The 26149-nt window shown below is 40.6% G+C and overlaps 1 protein-coding gene across 1 annotated transcript in view; it reads left to right on the plus strand.

Moving 5' to 3' along the window:
* Positions 1-26149, plus strand: part of TBC1D5 (TBC1 domain family member 5) — a 498482-nt gene that overhangs the window by 380537 nt on the left and 91796 nt on the right. The window contains exon 16 of the mRNA XM_074371891.1: positions 589-695. Coding sequence (XP_074227992.1) covers positions 589-695 — 107 coding nt within the window. The remainder of the gene's footprint in view (positions 1-588; positions 696-26149) is intronic.

The following is a 26149-nucleotide window of genomic DNA, read 5'->3' on the forward strand; positions in this document are numbered from 1 at the left end:
GACACTTTTCCTCCCAGAAATGCTGCATAAATATTCTCCCTGAATTTCTGGTTACCTTTAAGAAAAGAAATAATTGGAAGAAATTATATTCTCTGTAATTTTGAGTTAGGAAATGTTTGCATATACAAAAAAATAAATGTAACATATAAGTTGTGAAGCGTAATAACCAGGGTAAATATTATTTTACAAGAATTGTAAGCTGGTTCTTTCCCATTCATAAGATTTTTGTTACTAATTTCCAAGTAGCAAAACCAGAGACATTTAAATACAGCCATATAAATGGCAATAAATATGCATGCTTCTAAGAGTTTATTTATATTGCAAACACACACACATATCTCTATTCGAGGCACTTCCTTCCAGCACCCCCTGAGGACCAGTGCTAGTGCATTAGATGGCAGTCAACAGTGCAGTGCGCTGCTTCAAAGACCATTTGGTAACGATCCTTTCCCCTCATTTCCTTTTATCTAATCAGTTGAGTTATTGGTTTGCTTTCTTTAAATCTAAGTTGTTACTTTGTTTCTCTTAGTAATGCAGATATCTTAAACAGTATTGCTTCTCAGTTATGCTTTTCCCCCCCTGATTCAGTGATCTCGAGTAACTACCAGACCTGTCTCGGCCTTCTGATGCACTATCCACTAATTGGAGATGTCCACTCACTGATTCTTAAAGCTCTGTTCCTTCGAGACCCAAAGGTAAGCTTTGCAAGTGGGCTGATGTGCACAGTTTTAAGTTGGGTGAAAAATTGGTTTCTCAATACGACTCCAAGAATTCCTAATGTAGAACTTGTCTAGTGGCAGATGAATTGCCTAGTGAAAGAATTTGCCTAGAGCTGCAGGCCAAAACTTACATGCCTCATGGGCAGATAAGCCAATCAGCAGGCAAATGAAGTGGACGTTGCCATGAGAAACTGAGGTGTGCATCTCTTGTCCCTTGGAGGGTCGTTCTGCCCCCCTGTCTTCCTCATGACTGCTGCTCCCTGGACCCACACTGCGTGATCACTGGTACCCCTCACAGAGGCAATCCAGGTGGAGCCTCAGGGGCGACGTGAAGACCAAGACATGAGAGCTATAAAAAGGACCAGTTTTCTAAAAGCTTATGATACAATGAAATACTAAATATTTCAGTTATTTAGTAATTGAGATATATCACATATTTCTCATTTTGTGGGTGAAGAGTTAACCTAATAAAGATTTAAGCAGACTTTAATGCTGATTTCTCTACTTGAACGTAAAGTCACCAAAATTTTCTTTACACTCCAGAGGAAAAGTGTGCTCTTTTACAACTAATGTTATATTTCTTGAAAATAAGAACATTTAATGATCTAAAAAAATCTGTGAATCTTCGATGCTTTTGAGCCAAACAAAAATATTGGATGAAGTATAAGAGAGAAAGCTTCAAACACGAATAGGAGAATGCCAGGCCTCGGGTGGTAATCCCAGCCTTTGGCTCTTTGGCAGAACTCCCAGCAGGCGTGTTGGCAGTTGTCGAACTGCCTTTGAGTCAGTCTGTCTGTGGATTCCACTGCCAAAGTCTGTCTGATCGACTTGGACCTACAAATTCAACGTGCATTTTGATTCTAAAGGATTTCTGTCCTTTCCTCGGTTGTTGACTTCAGCATTTGATTTCAGCAACCTTTTATTTATTCTTTGCTTGATTTAAAATACTTTTTTTCCCTTGAGCCTATATCCATTTTCTGCAGAAATACACCATTTTAATGTTATTTCTCCTACACAAAATTTCATTAAGTATCAGAAATATAATCCATTATTTCTCCGATACGTAAGGTAGCACTTTTTTTCTGGTAAGGCTTAGGAGTCAGACAAATCTAAAGTTCCATTTTTTAATGTATATTTAGGGTGTATAAGTATCTATTTTTAACATGAAATGACCAAGATAATGACATATCTATAAAAGGAATAAAGAATGAAGTTGCTGGTCAGTGAGGTATCTGAGTTTTGGTCTACAAACTTATGGTAAATTCTGTCAGCTCAGCATTAGGAATTAATTAGAGTAATTAGAGTGGGGGGAAATTGCTGAAATAACTATTCTAATTCTCTGCTTGTGTGATTTGTTTGGTTTAATTGAAAGAAGGAAAGAGTATTTTATTTTAATCTTATCGATGCTGGTAGCTTTTCCCTGGCTAAACAGGGTTGATCTACCTATGAATCATCTGTCTCACTGTTGCAGAATTCTGTGTACTAAATCCATCAGTGTTCTTAGTGGAATCTGTGATTTTAATTCAGTGCTTTTAATCTCAGTAAGATCGTATATATAATACAGAGTATAAGGAAGCCAATTCTACAGGCATTAAAAATATATATTCTCTAAAGTTTAAGAGAAAAACACAGTAGTACAAATATCTAAAAGAACAGTGTACCCACTTTTACGTTCAGGGTCTTACCAAGTAAAAACATAATAGAGATATTGGCCAAAAGGTACAGCCTTAAACTGATACTGCTGAGACATAAGAAATTGGGTGGAAGGAGGGAGTCGTGTTTAAGAAGCTCCTGAGAACAAGTGCATGTAGTGAAGACGTCTGTCAGGAAAATGACAGAAAGCTATAGAGTGCTAGGGGGTTTCAGGTGGGTGACCCCGTGAGGGGATAGTCTTAGCCAGATGTATGTGATGGCTGATCCAGTGACATCATGTAGTAAATGTCACTCGGCACGTATGCTAACTGTAGGTTTATCACTGTGCCTTGCAAGGAGCCAGAGTTAGGAATCAGGACATCGGGTCACATCTTGACTCTCCTACCAAACATCCTGGTGATTTAGGGAAATTCATGCTTCCCAAGTCTTGCTCTTTTCTTTGGTGGTTGAATTAAACTGTCTCTAATAACCTGCCCAACCAGAGCAACGTTTGCTCGTTAAGAGCAGACTTTCTAATGATCTAATAAGATCCAATCCAGTGCTACAAAGGTACACATGAAAAAGTTAAAATCCACAAGTTGACAGAGCTTTCAGTGTAGATAAAGTGCTACAGGGGGCCATGTACACCGAGGGGAGAGAAGAGAGGGGAAGGTGGAGCTGGTACCCCACCCACATCCTCTGAAAATCCAGACACTACAGTGCGCTCAGTGTTTTCTGTGTACTGACAATGGTGAAACATTGAAATCGGGGTGAGTCTAGAAACACACAGGTCTCTATGAAGCACATGAGTAGATGAGGTCTGAGGCAGGAAGGTGCACTCTCCCGTGTGGCCCAGCCTCGCGTGGCTGTTGTGTTGAGCGCTGCTGACAGACTCAGTCACATGAAAATGGATGGGGGGCTCTGAGCCTCCAGAAGGTCATTGTCAGCCTTCAGAGAAGCGCGGGGTCCTGCCGCCCCCCCCCCAAACCCGGCACCGGCAGGGGGAGCTCGGATGTGGACACACTGAGCAGCACTGGAGACGCGGAGCTGTTAGTTGTTTTATCTCAGGTGTCAGCTTCACTGTGAGCACATCCCTCATTGGAACAGACCGAGTCGTGGGCCTGTAAACTGTAAGCACAGATCACACGCCTTCACCATTTCCCAGGGCTCTGACATGCTTAGTCTGGTCCCCACAGCAAGCTATGCGACAGACGCACGGCTTCTCTCTCCTCCTGCCTTTTCAGTGCAGAGGGTAGGGTTACGTGGCTTTCCCAAGGCCGAAAATCTCCACGCTTCCAAAATAGCTGGAGTGGTTCCCTGACCCTCATTTCTACTCACCTCTCCTGTGGTTGCCAGCGTCTGTTCCGCCTTCTTCAGGAAGCCACTCCCAGGCTCCCCAGACACGCACAGCTTCCCTGAGTCCTCACCGCACCTTGTATTTTTGCTGTATGTTTATATCTTTTATGAGTTATTCCTCCTCGTGACCCTGCTCACCTTTTAGCATTTAGCTTTGTATCCCGCAGTGATTGGTATTGAGAAAACAGTAGAATTGAATTCTGATTCAAATGCTAAGCCTCTTCCAGCCCTGACTCTGAGCTAGGTGGACCTCACTCACCTCATGGATTTCTAGAACCCATACCTACGCTCCATAGAAACCATCGCCAGTGGTCTGTTTGTCAGCTGCCATTTTTATCAAGATGGTGAATTAACCCCACAAATTGAACTAAAAGGGCATTTAGTTCCTTAACTTGCTATCTGTCAGAATTACTTGAAAACCTGTTACCACTGTCAGATATTATGGAACAGAGAAGACACAATAAAGAATCTAGTCAGTGTCTTCACTTAGATGGCCAGAATTCCAGAACTGCAAAGAACCTGGAGAGTCTAATTCAGCTTCTCCTTCTGTATATGAACAAATTGAAGGTCAGAGTGAAGTCAGGAGACAGACTCAAGGTCACACAGCTCGTCGGTGGCTGAACTAGCAGCTTAACCCAAGTCTTCCAGCCAGCTTTCCATTTGACAAGGGCTGTAGCTTCATCAGTTTTAAAAATAGTGGAATCCTAGTTACTGATACTTCTCATACAAATTCTTTTTTTTTTCTTTTGGAGCAAACTTTTGCACCTGTAATAAATCAAACTGCCATGTACTTAAATGACCCCAGGAACTACTTGAAATGTTAAATACATGCTATATGAAGAAACCGACGTCAGATGACTAGCATCCTGTGTCCCGTTCACCTTATGATACGGTTTCTGAGCTTAGCTCTTCAGGCCACAGTCCTGATTCTTGTTTTTTTTATCTTTCATCATGTTAGAATCACTGAGCAGATTTCCAAAAACAATCTGTTAAATGGAGCAGAGGGATAGAGGGAGGACAGTCTGAAAAATATGAAGTGATTAAAAAACATGGTTCTAACTAGTTGTTCAAATTCAAAAAAAAAAATTTTAAAACCCAATTAGAAGCAAAAGTCATAGAAAATGTGAACATATTGTGTTCCTTAAATAACCAGATGTTTTCTCCTTCCTGAAGGCAGTAAGGGCTAGGAATAAAAGGTTTAAAAGTATTGTTTTAAGTCAACTGTGAGTTTTGCAAATCTGTTTTTACCCTTTAGCAAATAAAATTCTAATATGGAAGCATAAGCAAAGTAATTTTCATTTTTCGGTGCTCTCTTGTTTGTGTTGTATGTTGAAGTGTTAACCTCATCACAAAGACTTATTACAAATGAAATACAGTACATGGATTAACATTTTAGATTATTCAGTAGGAATTTGACAGCTACCATTTGTTTTGAAGACTAGAATATTCCCAAAAATTATTTCTGGTAAGTCCGCAAGCATCCCTTTTAGCAAGTGACTGTTATTGTTTATGGGAGAAAATTACTAGAAATAAGACCATTTAATTTTACAGTCATTCTTGTACACAGAAACATGCTGTAAAAATATAGTGTACAGTGTTCTTGGCCAATTCTGATTTGGCTTTTGTTTGGAGTTATATTAAATTTTGCTTTTTTAAGTGATAAAAAGCCTGAATATTCGCATTTCGGATTTTACGCAGGTAATAGATTTTTACTCTTTAATTTCAAGAAAAAAAGCCCACTGTACCTGCAATTTTTTTTAATGGCAGATGGCTTTAGTAAAATATTATCTATCAGAATAAAAAAGTGGTGAGTGGGTTCAAGCCAAGCGATGGTGTTTGGAGATGCTGCATTCAGGGAACGTCTTCTTCTCTGAGCAGTAAGTAAGGGACCTAAAACAGCACACACGTCTTTGAGGAGGACGCACAGGGCCGTTGCTTACTTTCCATGAGGCTTCCATCCGAGGTTCTGTTCAGATTTTCTAGGATGTTTCTTGTCTGATTTTCTTTTACAGAAAGAATGTGTTACTTCTATCTTCTGCATCCCCCTTTTTTTAACCCAAAACCTGGAACATTTCTCTAAAAACTGCCATTCTTGGAGAATCATTTTTTTGTGTATGTTTTCTCTGTTTTTTTCTTTGTATCTGAGCTTCGTGACTAGGTATCATTTTTATCACTAGATTACAACCAACTGGATGTTTGTTATAGTTACAGGTATTGGGGATTAATCGGCTGTGTCTTCACACTCAGTCAGAAATACAGACTTTTTGACATAGGCTAGTATTTAAAAAACCTGAAGTTTTACTTCTGAGTACATGGTGGCTTTCAAAAATCTGTAAAAGAGTAATCTAAAAATTTTTATTAAGCCTGTATTAGAAATGTGTTATTTATTATGTTTGAACATTTCATAGAGTAGAACTGTGTGTTTCTCAAACAAAGGACTCCAAGGTAGAAAAGAGCTCGGACTGTTCATGGGACCAGAAGCCCGGCAGACGGGGGGCCCCACCCGAGATGGACAGGCAGGCCAGGGAAAACTTGTTAAGATCACATTTTGAAACTCTGTAAAGATTGCCGGATTCGTGGTAATTCTTCCTGGTGATTAAGGCACCCTCTTATTATAAAATACTCTTGCTGTCAGCCAGAAGTTACAAACACTCTTCCCACACAGTTTCCCCACCTGCTAGAGCACATTCATTCTGACCGCTGGGCTGTCGCGTGGGTCTGGCCAGTAGGTTTTGTTTGATGTACAAGGACTGAGACCAGGACTCTGACCTCTTCTAGTCATACATATTTCGCGTTTATCTTTTAGAAAACAGTCTTTGCTGCCTTCTGTGCACCACCCGCCTCAGGCAGCTTTGCTTTCTTTTATGTCAGCATCACACTCGCTACGTAGTGTTGTGGGAACTAAACCCATCTTTCTCATCTACCAGACCAGAGCCCTGCTCGGTCGGACTAGAGCCATCCATTGTGTGGCAGCCCCGCAAGGGGAGCTCAGGATGCAGGTTTCACTCACATCACTGCCTGCTGTGTCTATGGGGCAAGTCACTGCTTTCCTTGAACTGTTGCATGAAGAGGCTGCATCACATAATCTCAAATCTTCTGAATCTGTGTTAGCAATTCAGTTCAATTCAGCAGATAGATTTTATTCCTACTTACAGTGTGCAGCGAACGAGAGCTGGTCCATGTGATGGGCCACAGTCCCTTATAGACGTGAACAGCTAGTTGTTATGGAAGATACGGTGAGTGACAGGTGGCAGCAAGAACAGCTGATTCGGGCTGAGACAGTCAGAAAGGCTTCCAGTGGGAAGAGGCATTCTAACTGGGCTTTGAAGAATTTTCTTGGGATGTTATTCTATCTTAAGAAAACAGCATAAGCAAAGCTCCTGAGAATTGCTGAGGCAGGTGTCCGGGCTGGGCCTGGCAGGGCTACATCCAGAGTCACTCAGGGACCCCTGAGGGACCCCCTTCAACACCTCAGGTATGAACAGACACTGGTTTTTCAAATTCCCTCAAATGTGCACACAGTCTTGTTTGATAGTATTTTATTTGGCATTCATTTCTATAATGTTTCTACTTGTGTGTTATTATTTAACATAAATAAATGCTTTGTGTTTAAGTGAAAAGTCAGTGTGAAAAAGATTCTGTCCCCATGATTTTTGCAAGATTCATTGGCTAAGATAGTGGCTTGTGGTAACAGCATCTGCTCAGAATAAACATGTCTTTGTTTAGATCTTTAAAGCCACTCTTGAGAAGTCGAGTGATTTTTATTTGGGGGGCCAAAGAGAGCTGTGAAACTCTGCAGCAAAGAGAGCTCTGCATGTTTTAGAGGGAAGAGTTTCTTTCCTGAAAAACAACCAATCAGAGTGATTAATTCTGCCTCAAGTAACTAAAGAAGAGACTAGAATCTGTGGTTAACTGTTCTCACTAAAAATAAACAAAAAAATCTGCAGACCAACTCTCTGCTTTTTATTTGGTATTTTACAAGTAAGGCAAAAATCTAGGCTTTTAGGGAGAAATATTTATTTTAAAGAGACTACTTATGCTTTCAAAGCCGTTAATCCTTTGCATGTGTGTTTAGAAAGGCACTGTGAGGCCCCGACTGTAAACATATAGAAGTCTCACTACACGGCCCAGAGAGACGTTTGTGCTGTGTCCGAGGCCAGGGTGTGGGGGGCCTGCCCTGCTTCACCTCTGACTTGCTATTTTACCATCAGAGAGAACATTGAACGTTTTGCTGCCTTGGTCATGACTTGTTCATGACTTGCTTTTTTTTTAAAAGGGGCAGGTGACTGGTAAGGCCGTAGTTAGCCTGTAATCCCTAAAGGTCATTTCCAGTTCTGAGTGCTGAGAACTAGCTAATCACTTAATTTTCCTTCTTACACACGAAGTAGCTTGTTCAAGAAGAAAAGGCATCACTTTGAGTTGTTTCTGTGTCATCTTAATGTGACAATCCGAAGACATTGAAAGTTGTAAGTCACAAAGTAGGACAAAAAGATTATAAGCTTAAAAGTGACAAAATAGGGGAAGAAAGCATAATTCTTTTTAATCTAAGTAACTATGGCCACAGTAAATATTTTATTTGCCCCCCAAGTATATTAGCTCAGCAAATATATTATTGCTTATTTAAAATATTAAATATATTGATTTTATAGGAATAAAAATCAATACATTCAAGTAGTTAACTGCATAACCATAATCAGTTAACTTTGTTTTATTTAAATACTTTGGACAGGAAGTCCAAAACAAAGCCACAAATATTTTATCATGAGGAATTTTTAAGTATATTTCATCCAATTCAAGCACTTTTATGGTTACCATTTTGGGTATTACCCAAAGTTGGGTTTCCATACTGCAAGGTGGCGGCTGGGCCGCCCACGTGGACCCACAGCCGCCCCCGCACACAGCAGGCTGGCCCCTGCCCGGCCCCCAGTGCCCAGGCAGAGGCTGGGGTCGCTCTGCCCAGGGGGTCCTGCCCTAGCACCTGCTGTGTGAGTAAGGTTCTCATGTGCCACGAGTGACATTGTCCAAGTGTCTTCATATGATCGGGAATGGTTCTTTATTTACCTGATAGTTTTTCCTGGTTTTGAAGAGGAACTTTGTTTCATTTCTCCACATTGTTTCTTTCTCCAAAATGCTGTTTTTATTCATTTGGCCCACATTTCCTGAGCTCCTGCTGTGTACCAGTAACATCTAAAATTTCCTGGAAGGCTTGGTTGAGAGACATACAGAGGGATGAACTGGATTCGTGTTGAGTGAAAGGGACACCCGGTTGGCTGGTTCCTTCCCCCCTTTAACTCTTCACTCGGGTGCCATGTGCTCTCAGCGAGGCCTGTCCCCGTCCCCCGGAAGGCTGCCCCGTCCCCACCACCTCCTCCCCCAGCACTCCTGGTACCATAGCAGTTATCATCTCTGTTACAGTAAATAATTTGCTCATCTTATTTTTTTTTATTTTCTGTCTTCCTCTGACAGTATATCAACACCATGAAGGCAGTGCTTTTCATCTGTATTATATTCTGTTACCCGAATACCTACAGTAATGGATGAATGCATGCATGAATGGATGAATGCATGAATGGTGACTGAGGAGAAATCACGCTGCTGGTTCCACTTAAGTTCAGCACGTTGCCTCCTGTGCCAGGTCCTGGGGTGAATCAGGGAGACACGTTCCCCATGCACAGCGCCTGCCGTCTGACGTGGTGGCTCCTAACTGGTGTGCTAACCAGGCACACCGGGGAGCTTGTCACAATGCAGACTGTAGACACTGCAGCGTGGACGGCTCTGCCACGGGGCCCAGAAGTCTATATCCATAACTCTTCCGGAACCGGCCGGCCATGGACAGCACTTTAAGAAGTAGACTCTAGATTGAGAAAAAAGTTGCTACACAAACTGAAAGCCAAACACCTAAAAACAGAAGCCCAGCTCTTAACTGGTGGTTTCCAAAATGGCAGGTGCGTATACCAGTGCCTGCACAGTGATAGTCAGTGGAGATCGGGAAGAAAATCATGAAGCTTCTGTTCATTTGCATTTTTCAGCAAAAAAGAGAAAAACTGACTTGTACCTTTTGATGTACAGATCAACACCGGTACCTTCACATGGCCCACATGTCACCCAGTCACTCATCACCTATGTGGTCTCCTAAGGGAAGAAGGGGCTCCTCCCGCAAAGGCACTGACGGGGACTCCTCCCCCTTCCCTTTGCCTCTGCCGCCTTGTGCCTTACTGGCATCTCCATATGCCCAGTTCAGTGGATGTTAAATTATCGTAAACATAACATCTTATATTATCTTAAATGATGGCCTAGTTACAGTATTAAAAAGATGTCAGGGGCCATGAACCTCTGTTGTAGGTTCACTAGCTATCTTCTGCTAAAGAGTTGCCAAATTTAACTTCTTTTGAGAAAAAATAGACTTCAAATCTGCTTACCTGTAATGACACACAGCCTTCAGTGTTAAGGTACTATGCAAATATTTTTGAATAAGCAATTTGTCTCTTCAAGATAATGGTGACATTTTAATAATGAGTGAAAATAAGAGCTTTTTCAAAAAATTCATGCTATGGAAAGAACATTTTTGAACTGGAATATTTGGAAATGTTTCATCTATTTGCAATGTTCTTGCCAAAGACAATCTGAGTGCATCACTCATTTACAGCTCTCACAGCACACCAAAAGACTGTGGAAACTGAACTTTCTAACTTGGTTACTCATCTTCCAAATGAAGAGATAAAGTCAGGTTTGAATCCATTTTTTAAAGTATGGAACTGTAAGATCCTCCAATTAAATTTTAAGAAGCGCTGGATGACGGTTAGTTTTATGTGTCACCCTGACTGGGCTAAGGGAGGCCCAGGCAGCTGGTAAAACGTTGTCTCTGGGTGTGTCTGTGAGGGTGTTTCCGAAAGTGGTTGGCACTTGAATCAGTAAAGATCTAAAAAGATCTGCCCATGTGGGCAGGCGTCATCCAATCCCTTGAGGGCCGCCATCGCCTCCCTTCCTCCCCTGGGCCCCCCTCCCTCCTCCTGTGCCTGCTCCCAGTTCTCAGACCTTGGCGCTTGGTCTGAATCATACCACTGGCTTTCATTTCAGGGTGTCTCACCTCCACAGTCACGTGGGCCAGTGATAAATCTCCTCTTACTTGGCCATGTCCATCCTGGTGGTTCTGTTCCTCTGTGGTACCCTGACTAATACAAGCTGATTAACATTAAGGAAGACAGAAATTTTACTAACCAAATTTTAACAAAAACCTTGGCATAATAGATGGATTCCAAAGTGAATACCGTACTTTAGCAAGGGCAGCCAAAAACGGCCTTCTTCCGCTCAGACCTGTATCTCTTGTGAGGTAGCTTTTTCTGGAGGGTCGTTCACCAAAACTGACTATCACAAAGTATTTTAACCAAGATTTTCAAGAGGTAAAGAAATTGGGGGGAGGGTGTAGCTCAGTGGTAGAGCACATGCCTAGCATGCACGAGGTCCTGGGTTCAATCCCCAGCACCTCTCTTAAAAAACAAATAAATAAATAAATCTAATTACCCCCACCCTCCAAAAATCCACAAGTAACACCACCACCAACGAAGTAATAAAATTTTTTAATTGAAAGAAAAAGAATAGAAAGCAATTTAAAAAGAAGTGAAGAATCTTAGTCAATCACATTATTACTGTTAAACATACATTTTTAGGAAAAGCGAAGAATACCATAATAAATCACTATAAAACTGGTTTAAATATAGCTTATTTCATCTCTCTCATTTAAAAATTCTACTGTGAATATCTTTTCTAATGTACATAATAGATTAATATAAGTGATACACGCATACGCTTTGTAAATAAATAAATAGTGTCAGAAGTCAAGCCCCTTGATTTTGACTGGGAAAGAAAGAAAATTGAGAGATTCCTGCTCTAGACCCGTGGCTCCTGAGTACAGATCCAGCTGGTGCTATCGCTTAGCCGTGCTGAGAGTCCTAGTGCTGGCTCTCAGCGCACAGGGAATTCCGGAGTTCTCACAGACACACCTGTCAGCAGGTGCAGCTCAGGGAGACACAGGCCTTACCCTGTCCTTATGAATGGGAGAGTTCTCCTGAATTCCTCTAGTTAAACTGATGCTTTAGTATCTTCTGGACCATTGAATTTCACTGAGAACTGTGCCTATTCCACCCTGGTCCTCCTACTGTGTTCTTGTAACTTGGATACATCATGCACATTTTCTAGGTGATACTGATGATGAAAAGGTAATTCCTTTGAAACATTGAGTTTTAGGAATATTACGCATCTTGTAACTTCCTTAGAGATGGTTGAGATGCTACAGATGATGGAATTGCACCTTTATTTCCTCCTGAGGCCTGTGGAAGGTGGGGTAAAATACCCAAGCTCACCCAGCATTCAGCAGCATTGCTGAGACCAGTTCCCGCGGCCCCTGCTTCCAACCTGGAGTCATCCTCCTTCTCCTCCCTCTCCTTGCAGAGTCCTGGAGAGGAACTTCTCACTGCTCCCACACTCACTGCTTCCCCTCCTTCCTGACGCCACTTCGTTATCAGGTCACTTACAGGGAAGAAAGAAACAAGCTCTTGCACTCCCTGTAGCCCTGCTGGAAGATGCAGTCAGGACAGCAGAGCTCCTTGGAGGGCCTGGCGCAGGGGCGGCAGGGTCTGCATGCCGGCTCCTGGGGGGAGTCTTCCTGCGGTCCTGGGAAGCACGCAGTCCCGCACCAGTGAGCTCTGGGCCTCTCTCCCTGGCTCTGCCCACGTGTGCCTTTTGACCCTGCTTCTCTCTGCTCCTTTGGCAGGCCCTTACTGACTGACATCTTTTGCTTTTGAAATATACTGAACGTACAAGGGGTATAGTCAGATGTCACCAACCTGGACACCACCTGGTCCTCAAAAACTGTGCTAACCTCTGCCCAGAGGCATTCATGTTACATTTAGGGTTTGCCCCCTGCACAGTTGTTGGGTGCACATCAGAATTATTCCCAATCGTTGATAAGCTTGATTTCTGCAAAGGGAGACTGGAAATAACTGTCCCCTTACCCACCATCTTAGGGATCCTGATGCTTGAGCATCTTTTTTCTGTGCCGTTGCTTCAGTAAATCAAGAGTTTGGGCTTTTCTTCTCCTGCTGCTGTTCTTAGCTGTTTTGACGGCCCCTCGAGTTTATCTTCTATAGTGTTTGCCGCAAATTGTGTTGAAGAGATACGAAGGGATGAAGCTGAGAAGTATCAGATGTTGCACAAAATCGTCAGCCCTGAATCTGCCCCTCGTCGTGCTGCGGGTTGGGGCTGTTTGTGACTGGGCTCTCTCTGGCCTTTCCTTGCAGTTTCTGTTGTGGTACAAACGCCTGGTTCATCTCTTCCCTCTTGTCCCTCTATAACAACAGCAATAAAAATAGAGAGTATTTCAAATTATTCCACTTAAAAGTAAACAGTGTATGATGCTTACATGCTTTGAGCTGTCTTTGGGGAAAAGTACCAAGTAGGAAAATTTGAAAAAGGCAGAAAAGTGACTGGAATGGTTAAAGTTGTTATTCATAAATTCAGGAAAATGGTAAACCCTTTACCCTCATCTTTCCAGCCAATATCTGGAGAAATCCTGCCATATTTTCTCATAAAGGTTCTAAATGAATGTGTGTATTATATATTCCACTTATGACAGGATCCACTGAGAAGGATGTCAACTGTTAATTTCAGATCAGCTACTTAAATTTCTCTCATTGATAACATCTGGTTTAAGCTCTCTTACTTGAACTTCCTTACACTTCAGTCCTAGAGACTAAGCAGCTACGCAGGAAACACTATGTGAAATAGCACTGAACAAAAGCTAAAATTTCAGAATATACATATTTAGGACTTATTCAAAAGAAACTGACCTCTGATTAAACAAGGGAGATGAGATTTCATTATCACAGAAGTAACAGTTTGGTGCCCTAAAGGATTTCATTGGAGGGTTTAGTGTGTGTGTGTTGTTGTTATTGTTGTTGTTAAAATTATAGTCATTTTCTACCAACCATCCCTTTTGCTATAGGAAGGCAAACAATGGAGTATGGATAGTATGAGCATTCTGTTTCCTTCCTCTCCTCTTTTCTCGTCTTCTTCGTTCATTCATTTCTTCCTTCCTTTTTTAAAAAAAAAAAAGAATTTAATTATGAGCTTCTTGAAAACAGATAATGTAGAAAAGTATCGACAAAGGCTTGGTGAATGAATCCAAAGCTTTGGGTGGTGAACAGTTGGTTGCATTTCCCAGATACCCACCTGTTGATTGAGTTGGTGGGAAAATACACAGATGAGCAAGTTTGCAAGAATGTTTAGGTATAAGAAGGTTGAATGTGAGTTAGTTTTGAGTAGGTAGTGGGATATCCAAGAGGAGATGTCCAGAAGGCACCTGGGAATGTGTGTCTAGAGCTCAGAGGAGAGATGTGGACCAGAGACATAGATTTAGAAATCTTGGAATATGGGTACTAATTGTAGTTGAGAAAATGTAGGTAATTTCAGAAATGATACATCGGGGAGATCAGAGGAGGGCTGAGGAGGGAATCACAGGACAGAACAATCAGGGCAGGAAGAAGGAGCCCGTGGAGAAGACTCAGAATGTGGGAAAACCATGAGAAGAGAGAGTTACATTTTAATTTTTTATTTTTACTTTTAAATTTTTATTAATTTTTATTTTTTTAATGTAACATTGGTTTATACCCTATAAGTTTCACATGTGCAACATTGTATTTCTACTTCTGTGTATACTAGAGTGTCACCACCAAAAATTTAGTTTCCATCTGTCAACGTCCTGTTGACCCCCTTTACCCATTTCACCCTCCTCTGCCTCTTCTCCTGGAAACCACTAATCTGGTCTCTGTGTCTACCTGTTGGTTTGATTTGTTTGTTCTGTTCATTTATTTTGTTTGTTGTCTTCCCCATTCAAGTGATATCATACAGTACTCATCTTTCTCCCTCTGACTTATTTCACTTAGTGCACTACCCTTAAGGTATATCCACGTTGTCACAAATGACAAGATTTTGTCCTTTTTATGACTGAGTAGTATTCCATTATATATATACATACATATATATATGTATATAGTTATACACCACATCAGAAAATAGAATTAGAATTGCCCAAGTGTAGATCATCCCAAGAACATGGAAATGGCTAGTGACACATGTTGTAGAGAGATCAGCTGACATTAAAAATAAACAAGTAACTCTGTTGAAAGTTGCTGAGATATTTAGGGAGCACATTGAAGGGGAAATAAAGTGATCTTTCAGACTGAAAAGTGACGTGTGAAGAAAAAAGACAAGAGACAAGCAAGAAGATTGTAGATGATTGAGGAGTGGATGGAGAGAGTATGGAATCTAGGGCTGAAAATGAATCAACTAGTGTTGACAGCAAAGGGAAAATTAATTGCAAATCCATAGATCCTGTAGCATTTCCCAACCAAATCCTTACTAAAGTAATACATCCAATTCTTTATTCTTAATTTTGAGATGTGAAACATTGTAAGGTATTACTGGAAGACATATAAACTGATTATTTAAAAGATAACACTACAAAAAAAAATCAAGGCTTTATACGTGGAACTATGATTATTGAGCCCAAAAAGTAAGCTGAGAATTAATTACCAGCATTCTTCATACTTGCGTGAATTCATATAAGGGAGACCAGCCACTGTTGTGTGCAGCCAAAAGAAGTTTGAAGATAGAGATGGATTCCAGTCCTAGCTGTACCCTTACTATCTCCATGACTTTGGCCTAACCTGTTTCTTCACTTATTAAATGGTGATGAGTTTGTTGTGAAAATTCTGTACAAGATAATGCTTGTAAAGTGCCTAGATGGCCGAGCACCAGTCAGTGATCACTGATGTTCTCTGGACTTTCTGTAAGAGACAAGCACAGCTGAATGGCCTGGACTGCATTTGGGGCGTATTTAAGCTGTGGAGGTTTTTTCTTTACATTTAGGGTTTTAATTAATGCCTCGTAAATAAGCAACTTCTTAGTTTTCAGTTTTCATTGACATAGTGAACTTCCTAAGTAATTTAGTGATACAGTGTATTGTTTTGGGTGATATTTTAAAATTAAAATTAAAAATAGCTTTTTATGTAGTTGTATATATACAGCTAAAGTTTGAAGGTTCTAGGCATCATTGATTATTAAATAGTGCCATCTAGAAAAAGAAGTCACATTTTCATAGTTGATGCGAGCTCTCAGAATAACAAAATCTTTCCTCACTGCTGCACTGCTTCTCTCCATGACCCTCCCCCACCACACAAACTAGTTAACAACCACTCTTCTTTCTGATTGCTGTTCCATTGTCACTTCCTCTGGAAAGCCCTCCCTGATCTCCCTGATGAAAAAAAAAATCCTCTTATTATGCACTTTCATAGTGCCATATACTTCCTTTTCTAAGCACTCAGCACAGACACAGTCTTACATTAATGTGTGTGATTATTTGATTGTCTCATCCTCTAGGTCCTTAAGGGTAGAGTCATGACTATTGTGTCACCATTGTACTCCTGGTATCTAGCACAGTGCCTGATACCTAGGAAGTCTTTGGATGGAAGGATTCATGGGTGGATGGATGGGTGGATGGATGGATGGATGGATGGATGGATTCATGGGTGGATGGATGGAAGGAAGAATTCATGAGTGGATGGATGGATGGATTCATGCATACATGGATGGACAGATGGAAGGATTCATGGGTAGATGGGTGGGTGGTTGGATGGAAGGATGGGTGGATGGATGGTTGGACTCATGGATTCATGGATGGATGGATGGAAGGAATCGTGGGTGGTTGGATGGATGGATGGGTGGGTGGATGGATTCATGGGTGGATGGATGGAAGAATTCATGAGTGGGTGGGATGGAAGGATTCGTGGGTGGATGGATGGGTGGGTGGATGGATTCGTGGGTGGGTGGATGGATTCGTGGGTGGGTGGATGGAAGAATAAGTAGATGGATGGATGGACTCATGGATGGATGGATGGATGGGAGGATTCATGAGTGGATGGATGGATGGAGACAGAAGAATGTTTCTTTCCGTACTATCTTCACCCTAGGTCTGGGCTGTCTTCCTGCTGCTTGGATTGCTCTTTCTGCCCCTCTTCTGCTGGCAACACTTCCCAACCTTCCTCCCCATCCAGCTTAAATAGCACCTCTTGGTTTTAAAATGGCATGCAGCTTCTCACAGTTTCCTAGTAAAACTCCTATGAAGACCCAAACAAACAAAAACAACATCACACCACAAAAATAAAATAAAGTCAGACAACCTACTGCCTGCAAGGAGTTCAACTCAATTAGGAAAAGTTAATTATATTGCCTATATTTTTCTTTATAAAGCAGAGGACCATCCACATCCACTCAGCCAGCTGCTCCTTTATGAAATAACCCATCAAACAGGGGTGATCAGGTAGTCATGGCCAACCCATGTGCCCTCTGCTTACTAACCTCCCCCGTTGAAACAAGCTGCCTCTGTGACTACTCACGACTTGTTTCCATTTTTGTTACCTGAATTGTAACCATGAGAGTACATATTGGATGCAGGGAGTTAGGATTCTGTTCATCCAGTAAAACTTGGAGACCACACATGTCGCCAGCTAGCCTTTTTGGAGCTTCTTTCTAAAATGGGCGTCAAGGCAGCATCGTTGGCGTCATACTGAGGAAAGGATGTGTGTGGGCATTTAAGACGTGCCTTCTCTCTGAGCCTTCCATTAGTTATGTGTACGTGCAGGTCAGATATATCTTCACCCTACTTCTCTGCAACTATTTCTTTAATAGTCAGACTCTGGTGAGCTCTTCGGTTTACCTAGTTCACAGACAGTCATTGAGCACATACCATGTACCACACACTTTGGAAGAGACAGAGAGGATACAAACGGAGATCTGGACATGGCTCAGCCCTCAGTGAACTTACACTCTACATAGAAGACAGACATGTACACAGGTAACCATAATGTAAGGCAAGAAGGGATAAATGCAGAATTAACCTAAAATGAGCCTGCTGTCGGAATGGAGGTGGCAGAGTGATGTGGAAATTCACAAAAGCCTTTGTGTAGGAGAAGCGTTTAAACTAAGAATGAGGAGGAGTCCAGGAAGTAGAGTAATGAATAGACACCCCTGATCCGAGGGAGCGTGTGACCTTATGTCTGGAGATTCAGGGAACGTCCTTAGATAGTTGTGAATGAAATGTAGGGTGCATAGTGGGTGGTGTGAGTTGTACTTTAGGGCCCAGGTTGTGGAGGTCCTTAAATATCGTGCTAAGAAATAGGGACTTTATTCGATTGGCAACGGAGACTTGATTCAGAACTAAAGAAGGGGACTAAAAACAATCAGGCCCATGTATTTGGAAGGTAATTCTGGTGGCATTCATTATACGTATGGATCAGAGGGGAATGAGATTAGAGACGTGATATGGTCAAGGCAAAAATTAAGACAGGCCTGAACTACAGTGAGGGTCCTGGTCACAGAGCAGTGTGCTCCTGCCCCAGAGTCACTGAGGAGGCAGGGAGGCAGAGAGATAGACCTCGCCCAGCCCCAGATGTTTCGTGTCCTGGGACCGGAGTTCTAAGAAGTGGTCTGAAATGATAATACCGGGGACGGAGGCTTGGGAGTTTTTGTGGAGAGATGAATATAAAAAGAACTGGACAAGAGGATTGAAATTGAGGGTCTATTTCAAAGGTCACAAAGAGTTACTGTCAGTTATATAAGGTTCCCTTTGTGTGTGGGGTAGGTGGATGGGTAGATATGTGAGTTTGTAGTGAAATCCTATAGTTGGTGCCATTTAAGACTTCTAAGTGACCTTCAAAGTTCAGCTTGATGGCATCGGAACTTGCAGATCTTCGAAGGCCTATGTGAAAAGAGCTAGTCCTACATGGGGCCAAAAAGGTAGTCTAAATAAAGTAAGCCTGACAGTGTACGACAGGCTTTTGCTAAAAGAGTAACAAGTTCAGCCAGAATTGTATTCTTCATACCTGTTTAACCTACAATATATGTGATGTGATGAGTACAAAATCTAATCCAAGAAGGATATGAAATACTTCTTATCTTTTATACTAAGTAGAATTTTAAAATTAAGCTTTGTTTTTAATTTAGTGCACAGAAGTATAAATAAGAAATCAGAAAATGGTCCCTACCTGTGAGCTCATTGTAGCAATAACTCCCATTGATGGAGGGATGGGCGTGGAGTGATAACGGCACTGATAAGGGAATGACAGCTGTGTAGCAACATGCAAAGTGGAAAAACGAAATCTCTGGGGATGGAGGGATAAAGTAGGGACTTGGCATTAACAGATACACACTACTACATGTAAAATGCATAAATAACAAAGTCCTACTGTACAGCACAGGGAACTATATTCAGTATCTTGGAATAACCTATAATAGAAAAGACTATATATGTGTGTGTATAAATGTATATATGTGTGTATAAATGTGTATGTGTGTATGTATATAAAGCCGAATCATGCTGTACACCAGAAACTAACACAACATTGTAAATCAACTCTACTTCAACTAAAAAAAGTCTCTGTCCAGTCCTCTTTCACCTGCGTCCATCCTTTTCTTCTAGGGAAAAAAAAAGTGTGTGTGTTTGTGTGTATGCATTTACCAGTAGATATCAAATTTCTTGTTTTCAACAGCTTGACTAAGATATAATTTACACACAGTAAAAATCCACTCATTTATAGCATACAGTTCAGTGGTTTTTAGTATATTTGCAGAGTTGTGCAGCGACCACCATAATCTAATTTAAAAACATGTTCAGTATCCCCCAAAAGAGCCCTTGTACCCATTAGCTGTCGTCCCCTACCTTTCTCCCCTCCCCTAAAACTCCTCCCGCCCCCCACCTAGGTGAACACTAATCTAACTCCTGTCCCTGTGGATTTGCCTATTCTAGATATTCTGTGTAAATGGGATCATACGGTATGTGGCGGTGTGGATGCTGGTGGCTGGCTTCCTTAAGTTAGCGTAATGTTTTTGAGGTCCGTCCATGCTGTAGCATGTATTGGTACTTCATTCATTTTTATTGCCAAATCATAGGCATACCACATTGGAGTATCAGTGCATCAATTGGTAGGCATTTGGGTTGTTTGCACTCTGTAGTTGTTACAAATAATGCTGCCGTGAACATTTCCTGTGCACGTTTTTGTGTGGACACATTTTTGTTTTGTTTTGTTTTGTTTTTAATTGAAGTACCATCAGTTACAAGGTGTCAATTTCTGGTGCACAGCACAGTGTCCCAGTCGTGCATATGCATACATGTATTCATTTTCATGTTCTTTTTCATTAAAGGTTATTACAAGATATTGAACATAGTTCCCTGTGTCATACAGCAGAAACTTCTTTTAATCTGTTTTTATTTGTAGTGGCTAACGTTTGTAAATCTCAAACTCCCAAATTTATCCCATCCCACCCACTTTCCCTGGTAACCATAAGATTGTTTACCATGTCTACGAGTCTGTTTCTGTTTTGTAGATGAATTCACAGTGTCCTTTTTTTTTTCTATTTCTTCTTCTTCTTTTTTTTTTAATTCCATATATGAGTGATATTTTTCTTTCTCTTTCTGGGTTACTTCACTCAGAACGACGATCTGTAGTGGATAGGTGTTTTTATTTCTCCTGGACGTATACCTAGCAGTGGAATTGCTTGGTCATATGGAAACTCTACATTCACCATTTTGAGGAACTGTCAAAAACTGTTTTGCAAAATGGCTGCACCATTTTACATTCCCACCAGCAGTGTATGAGGAGGGTTCAGATTTTTCCACATACTCGCCAACACTTGGTATATCTGTCTTTTTTATTATAGCCATTCTAATGGATGTGAAATGGTATCTCATTGTGGTTTGGGTTTGCATTTCCCTGATGACTAATTATGTTGAACATCTTTTCATGTGCTTATGGGTCATTTGTACTTGTTTTTTGGGGAAATGGCTCTTGGGGTCCTTTGCTCATGTTTAATTGGGGTGTCATTTTATTGTAGAATTATGAGTTCTTTGTGCATTCTGGATACAAGATTCTTATCTGACTTATGATTTACAAATATTTTTTCTCTTCTGTCTGTTCACCTTCTTAATGGTGTCCCGCTGAAGCCCAAATTTTTTTAATTTTGATGAAGCCTCACTTACCAGTCTTTTATCACTTGTACTTTTGGTGTCCTATCTAAGAAGGCGTTGCCTAACCCAAGATCACAAAGATTTATTCCTGTATTTCCTTCTGAAAGTTTGATGGTTTAGCTCTTCCATTTAGGTCTGTTCCTTTCATTCTTTTCCATTTGGACATCAGTTTTGTTGAAAAGACTGTTTGTTGAAAAGACTGTTCTTACCCCATTGAATTGTCTTGCCCCTTTGTCAAAATTTAACCATAAATGTGAGGGTTTATTTCTGAACTCTGTATTCCATTGAGCTATATGTCTGTCCTTCATGCTAGTACCATACTGTCTTGATTACTTTGTAGTAAGTTTTGAAATCAGGACTTAGGAATCCATGAACTCTGTTTATCTTTTTCAAGGTAATTTTAGCTGTTCTGAGTCAGATGCAGTCCTGTATGAATTTTAAGATCGTCTTGTCAATGTCTGCAAAGTATGAAAAATTATACTTTGTATGCTGTTTTATACATTACTTTTTCTCCATTTGTTTAATAAGTCATCTCTCTTAAGGATGTTTTAAATGCAGTGTCCATCAGGAAATAAGAGCTCTGTGCTTCCACACAGAATAACTGCTAGAAAGGGCCTCCAAAGATTCCCCTTAACCCGGGTGGGATGATTACCAAGGCCTTCTCTTTCTTCTTTCTGAATCACTACCAAGTTGTATGCAGTCCTGTTTCTTCTCATTGCTACAATTTCCCAACAAAGGGGACCTGGAGCCCCGACGAAATGATTTGCTTCTTCAGAAAAATGACCTCAGAAGAGAGGTATTTTCTTGAAGCATTTCTGGCTACAGACCAAGAAAGTTCAGCTACCTTTGAAAAAAAAGTGGTGAGTGGACAGCCCCACTTACAGAGCTCCCATCTCCAAATCTGGCTTCTATCACCTGCCCCGCAGCGATGGATACCATCTCAGAGAATGTAGCACAGAGAGAGTGGGCCCTCCAGACGTGGACGGCTCACTCCGCTGCCCTTGCATTCAGTAGGAGCATCCCCCTTCACCTCCCTCTTCCCCCCCCACCTCACATCTCCTACATTCAGGTAAGGCACTGGACACTCCAAGAGCAAAACTTCAACATCTGGATGCTCCCTACTCCCAAATATTATTTCTGTCTGGGGCTGCTGCTCATCTGGTGTTACAGCTATACCAATGGTTAAGATGCTGAAATAGTTCTGTATCAGTAGGTAAAGAAATCCAGCATCTGAGGGGTTAAGGCCCGGCACAGCAGGGGCTCTCTCCAGCATTTCCCTCTGCCTCCCCAAACTACCCTGATGGCTAGCTGCCTTCCTTCACCAGAGTGGTTGCTTTAGATGTTAACTGTCACCCCTGCGTAGTTATTCAGCAGAAGAGTTAATAAACTAACCCAGTGGTACCCATAAAACTCCATATTCCCAAGAGGAAAGCTATTATCCAAAACCACCTTTCAGGTTCCTGAGAAGAGGCCCCCAAATGGTCTATGGATGGAATTCAGGGGAGTCTTAAGAACTTGAATGAGAAAAATTTACATCTTTAGTTTCACTAAGCCCTTACTAAAATTGATTATTTTCTTCAACTATGGACGAAGACAGCAAACAGCAGTAACATTAGCAGCCTCTGAAACATTGTCACCGACAGCAGCACAGACACTTTATATCACATAATAGCCGATGAAGATGTCTTGAAATACCATTTATATTCATCACTGCTTCTAAATTATAGTAATGATGAGACCAGCCACTATATCCTATTTAATACATTAATAAAAAAGCACATTTCACTATGTTATCAATTTGCTCAGTATTTTGATTACTGTATTTCAGTATAATTGTTTTCCTTTATAACCCTATGTATTTTATTTTAGGTATTTAAAAATTTCTTCTGAAAAGGGGGCCAAATTCATTCCCGTAAGGCAGAGTGGCGCCCATGGTGCAGGGATGGCTAAGAACCACTCACACAGATGCTGTGTGAGCCTTCGGGGGTGCACCCGTTGTCTCACTGGGTGTTTGAGGGGGCTTTGCTTTTACCAATGAGCTGGGCCAAAGGCTGTTGATTAAAAGGAAAATATTTTATGCCATCTTTGCTCTTTCAAGAAGTTCATACCTGATGTCAGTGTTCTTTTTTATAATGACAATGAAGTCTAGGATAAAGGAAGGCACGAGTCCATCTGTAACACTCTTCTCAGTGGCTTCTGGGTCTCACTTGACACACTTTCTTAAGCAGACACTGGTCTCACTCAGGAAAGTGTAGCTCTAACCTGAATTGTCCATGTTGGCCTTCTGTTTTCTCTCTTCACTTGGACATTTCACAGTTCGGTACTGATGCTTCATGGTTATTCTAGAAAGTATCACAAAAATGAGTGTGTAAGTGAAAGCCCTTAGTAATAAAAGTGGATTTATATAATAAATGAATTTTTAATTGCAAGATGTTTTATCGTTGAAGTTACCCCCAAAATTGCATTAGAACTATGACTATGCAGGGCCTTCATTCTCCAGGCCCCGGTGTGCAGCTCAGCTTTTTAGAACAGCAGGTCACGAAGAGGGAAGAAGAGATGGTGGAATTCGTCACACCAGGGTTCGCAGTCCCATGGGGTCACATAGACTTACTCTTGAGGATTCAGAAATCCTAAAGCCATTCTGTAAATTGCTTCTATTTTGATGATAATATATTTAAACTTACTTCAACGTTTCTAAAATGAAAAATTTACCATGGTAATTTTTGTAGCAGAAATTTTCATTTCTTAAGTCCATTTCCCAAATTGGAATATTTAAGAATGTGTTTTGAGAGTGCCTCTTCCCTTTTTTTTTTTTTTTCTTTTCTGTCCTTCCTTGAATGTTGGGAACCTTCCTCTTAGAAAAACAGAGATGGGTTTCCACATGTCTTTAAACCTCCCCAACCTGCACACGTTCAAGGAAGGAAAAAGGTGAAGAGTTCAGCGCTGCCGAACAGAGCTACCTAGTGATCTAAAAGGAGTATCTTGAAGCCCAGGATTAATAACCAACAGAATGTGTAAACATAAACTGCTCCCCGTGTTTATTTATATACATACATATATATTGGGGGGCACGCTAATCTGGCATCTCCCTGCATGCTGAATTCAAAATGTAAATACATCAGAAAAAGGAAAACATTTTATTTCTCTTTCGGTGTCCTGTTTATTGTATGAAGCTACAGTCGAGCATAATGCACAGGTGGTTTAAAATGCTTCTCAGCCATCTGAGATCTCGGCTTGCCAGGGCAGGGATGGGGATGTCACGTTAGGGAATTGGGCTTATTCAGTATGTAAAATGAGGCTGGCCTGGGTTCAGGGGTTTTGTCTGTGTCTTTACCAGTTAACAGTTTTTGCTTCCTTTTTTTATTTTTAAGGTCTTTTAAATTTTCTCTTTTTTCCAAGTCTTAATCTGTAGGTAAAGAGGTTGGAATTACCTAAATTTTTCTGTCAGTTGCACTAAGATTCTTAATACCTAATATTTGTAAGGTATGTTTACTATCAGAATATATAGGAATTTTTAGTTTTAGACCAGAGGTCATTTTAATCTTGGTACTGAAATAAAATCACAATTTACAACCTTGTTACACAAAGAGTTGTTTCCCTTTTTTTGGTGAAGATCTATGTTAACGTGAATAATGCTTTGTATCCACATTTTGGATTTTGTAATATTGTAAAAAATCAAACTAGATTTTGTTTCCAAGTCTGATGTTTTTTTAACTTATTTCATACAAAGTACTTGACATTTAATTCATGGTATGAGTTGTTTAAGAAAAAAGAAAAATGGTTTAGGTAGGGAAGGTAAGGCTTGATACACTATTACATGTAAATATGTATAGTAAAATGAGTATTGTCTCAGTAGCAAGTAACAAAAAGGAAATCAACTCTTGGATAAATGATGAAGGAAATAAAATGCAGATCTAGATTTGACAGCAATATCTAGATAATACCATTTATTTTATATATATATATATTTTTAAGGGAATGTTTTGAACATTTTGGACTATACTGTCTGCCTTTTTGATCCACTGTGTTACTCCATCTAATTTTAATGAAGAGGGCAGGATGTGGCGATAAGAAACAGAAATGTTGAGACCTTTGCGGACCCTCTAGCAATCAGTGAATATCAGATCACAAATTTCCCCAGCTTTAATTACAGGCAAAAGAAAAGACAAAATTAGCATTTTAATATAGAAATATCTTCGGCTTTAGGAGAATTATGATAAATCTAATGTTGCCTAGTGAACCAAAGAGGGGCTATTACCACAAACTGTCTCCTTAGAAATATTTGTTTAAATAAAGGCAACAATACTTCATCCTTATCTTTTTGGGATAATTATCGCTATTTCAGGCTGTTCTTTGTTCCAGGTTTAAAATACCTTTAGTTTAGGGAAAAAAAGAAAAAGTAATTGGCAGTGTGTGTTTTCTATAAAACTACAAGAAGGGGAAAATGCTGTTTGCTTGGCACTAACAAGATAATTATTTTAGGGAGAGTTTTTGCTCCGCAGCCCGGGTTCGCTGGTGCCATGGCATCATCCTTGCACTTGGATGCATTTTGGTTACCTCGTTTCCGCTACAGCGCATGAAACTAGCTCCTCTTCCAGGGCTGAGGTTTGCCCACCTGTCTCCCCTAAAACACCTGCAACATATGTTTGCATAACCCTGTAATGCTTCGCCTTTGGGGTCCTGAGAAATTCCCCCAGAGCTTTCTGCTTATAAACAGCTGAGCAATTCGTTTTTCTAATGACGGTTGCTTTTCCCCCAGCATTGAGGCAATAACATATTCACTAAAATCAGAGCCTCATTTTTCATCAAAGAGAAACATTCGACATATTTTTACAGTGCTGTTTCTCCTTCTGAGCCTTATTTTTTCCCCTTTTCTGATCTGGCATGCTAAAAATTAAGAGTTGGTACCAAGATATTAAGGAAGGAAAACAAGGTAATTCTTCACCTGTCAAATGTTTTCTTCACGCCCAACATATATTTATACTGTAAGTAGAAATCAACCTTTTCTGTTAAACAAGAGCTACAGGAACTTTGTATCAGTTTCATTTAATGTAAAAAGTGTGACCAATAAAATATAAAAATAATAATTTGGACATATTGTAGGAAAGAACTTTATTGTAACCTCATAGGCTGGCAAACAAGTGTGCATTAATAGTATGTGGTTTTACAATTATTAAAAAATGTATGTATATACTCCTCTTCTGAGAAAGAAGACAGTTTTTCTCCCCACATGTGAGATCCAGTGTGCATGATATATTTTCCTAAATATGTGTATTTGCTTTTTTAAAAAAATAATGTTTGATAAAATCTACCCTCAATGTATATGTTATCAGAAGTCTGCAACAGCGCCTTCTCTACCTGTCTG

The sequence above is a fragment of the Camelus bactrianus genome, chromosome 1 (genome assembly GCF_048773025.1).
Source record: "Camelus bactrianus isolate YW-2024 breed Bactrian camel chromosome 1, ASM4877302v1, whole genome shotgun sequence".
NCBI lineage: Eukaryota > Metazoa > Chordata > Mammalia > Artiodactyla > Camelidae > Camelus > Camelus bactrianus.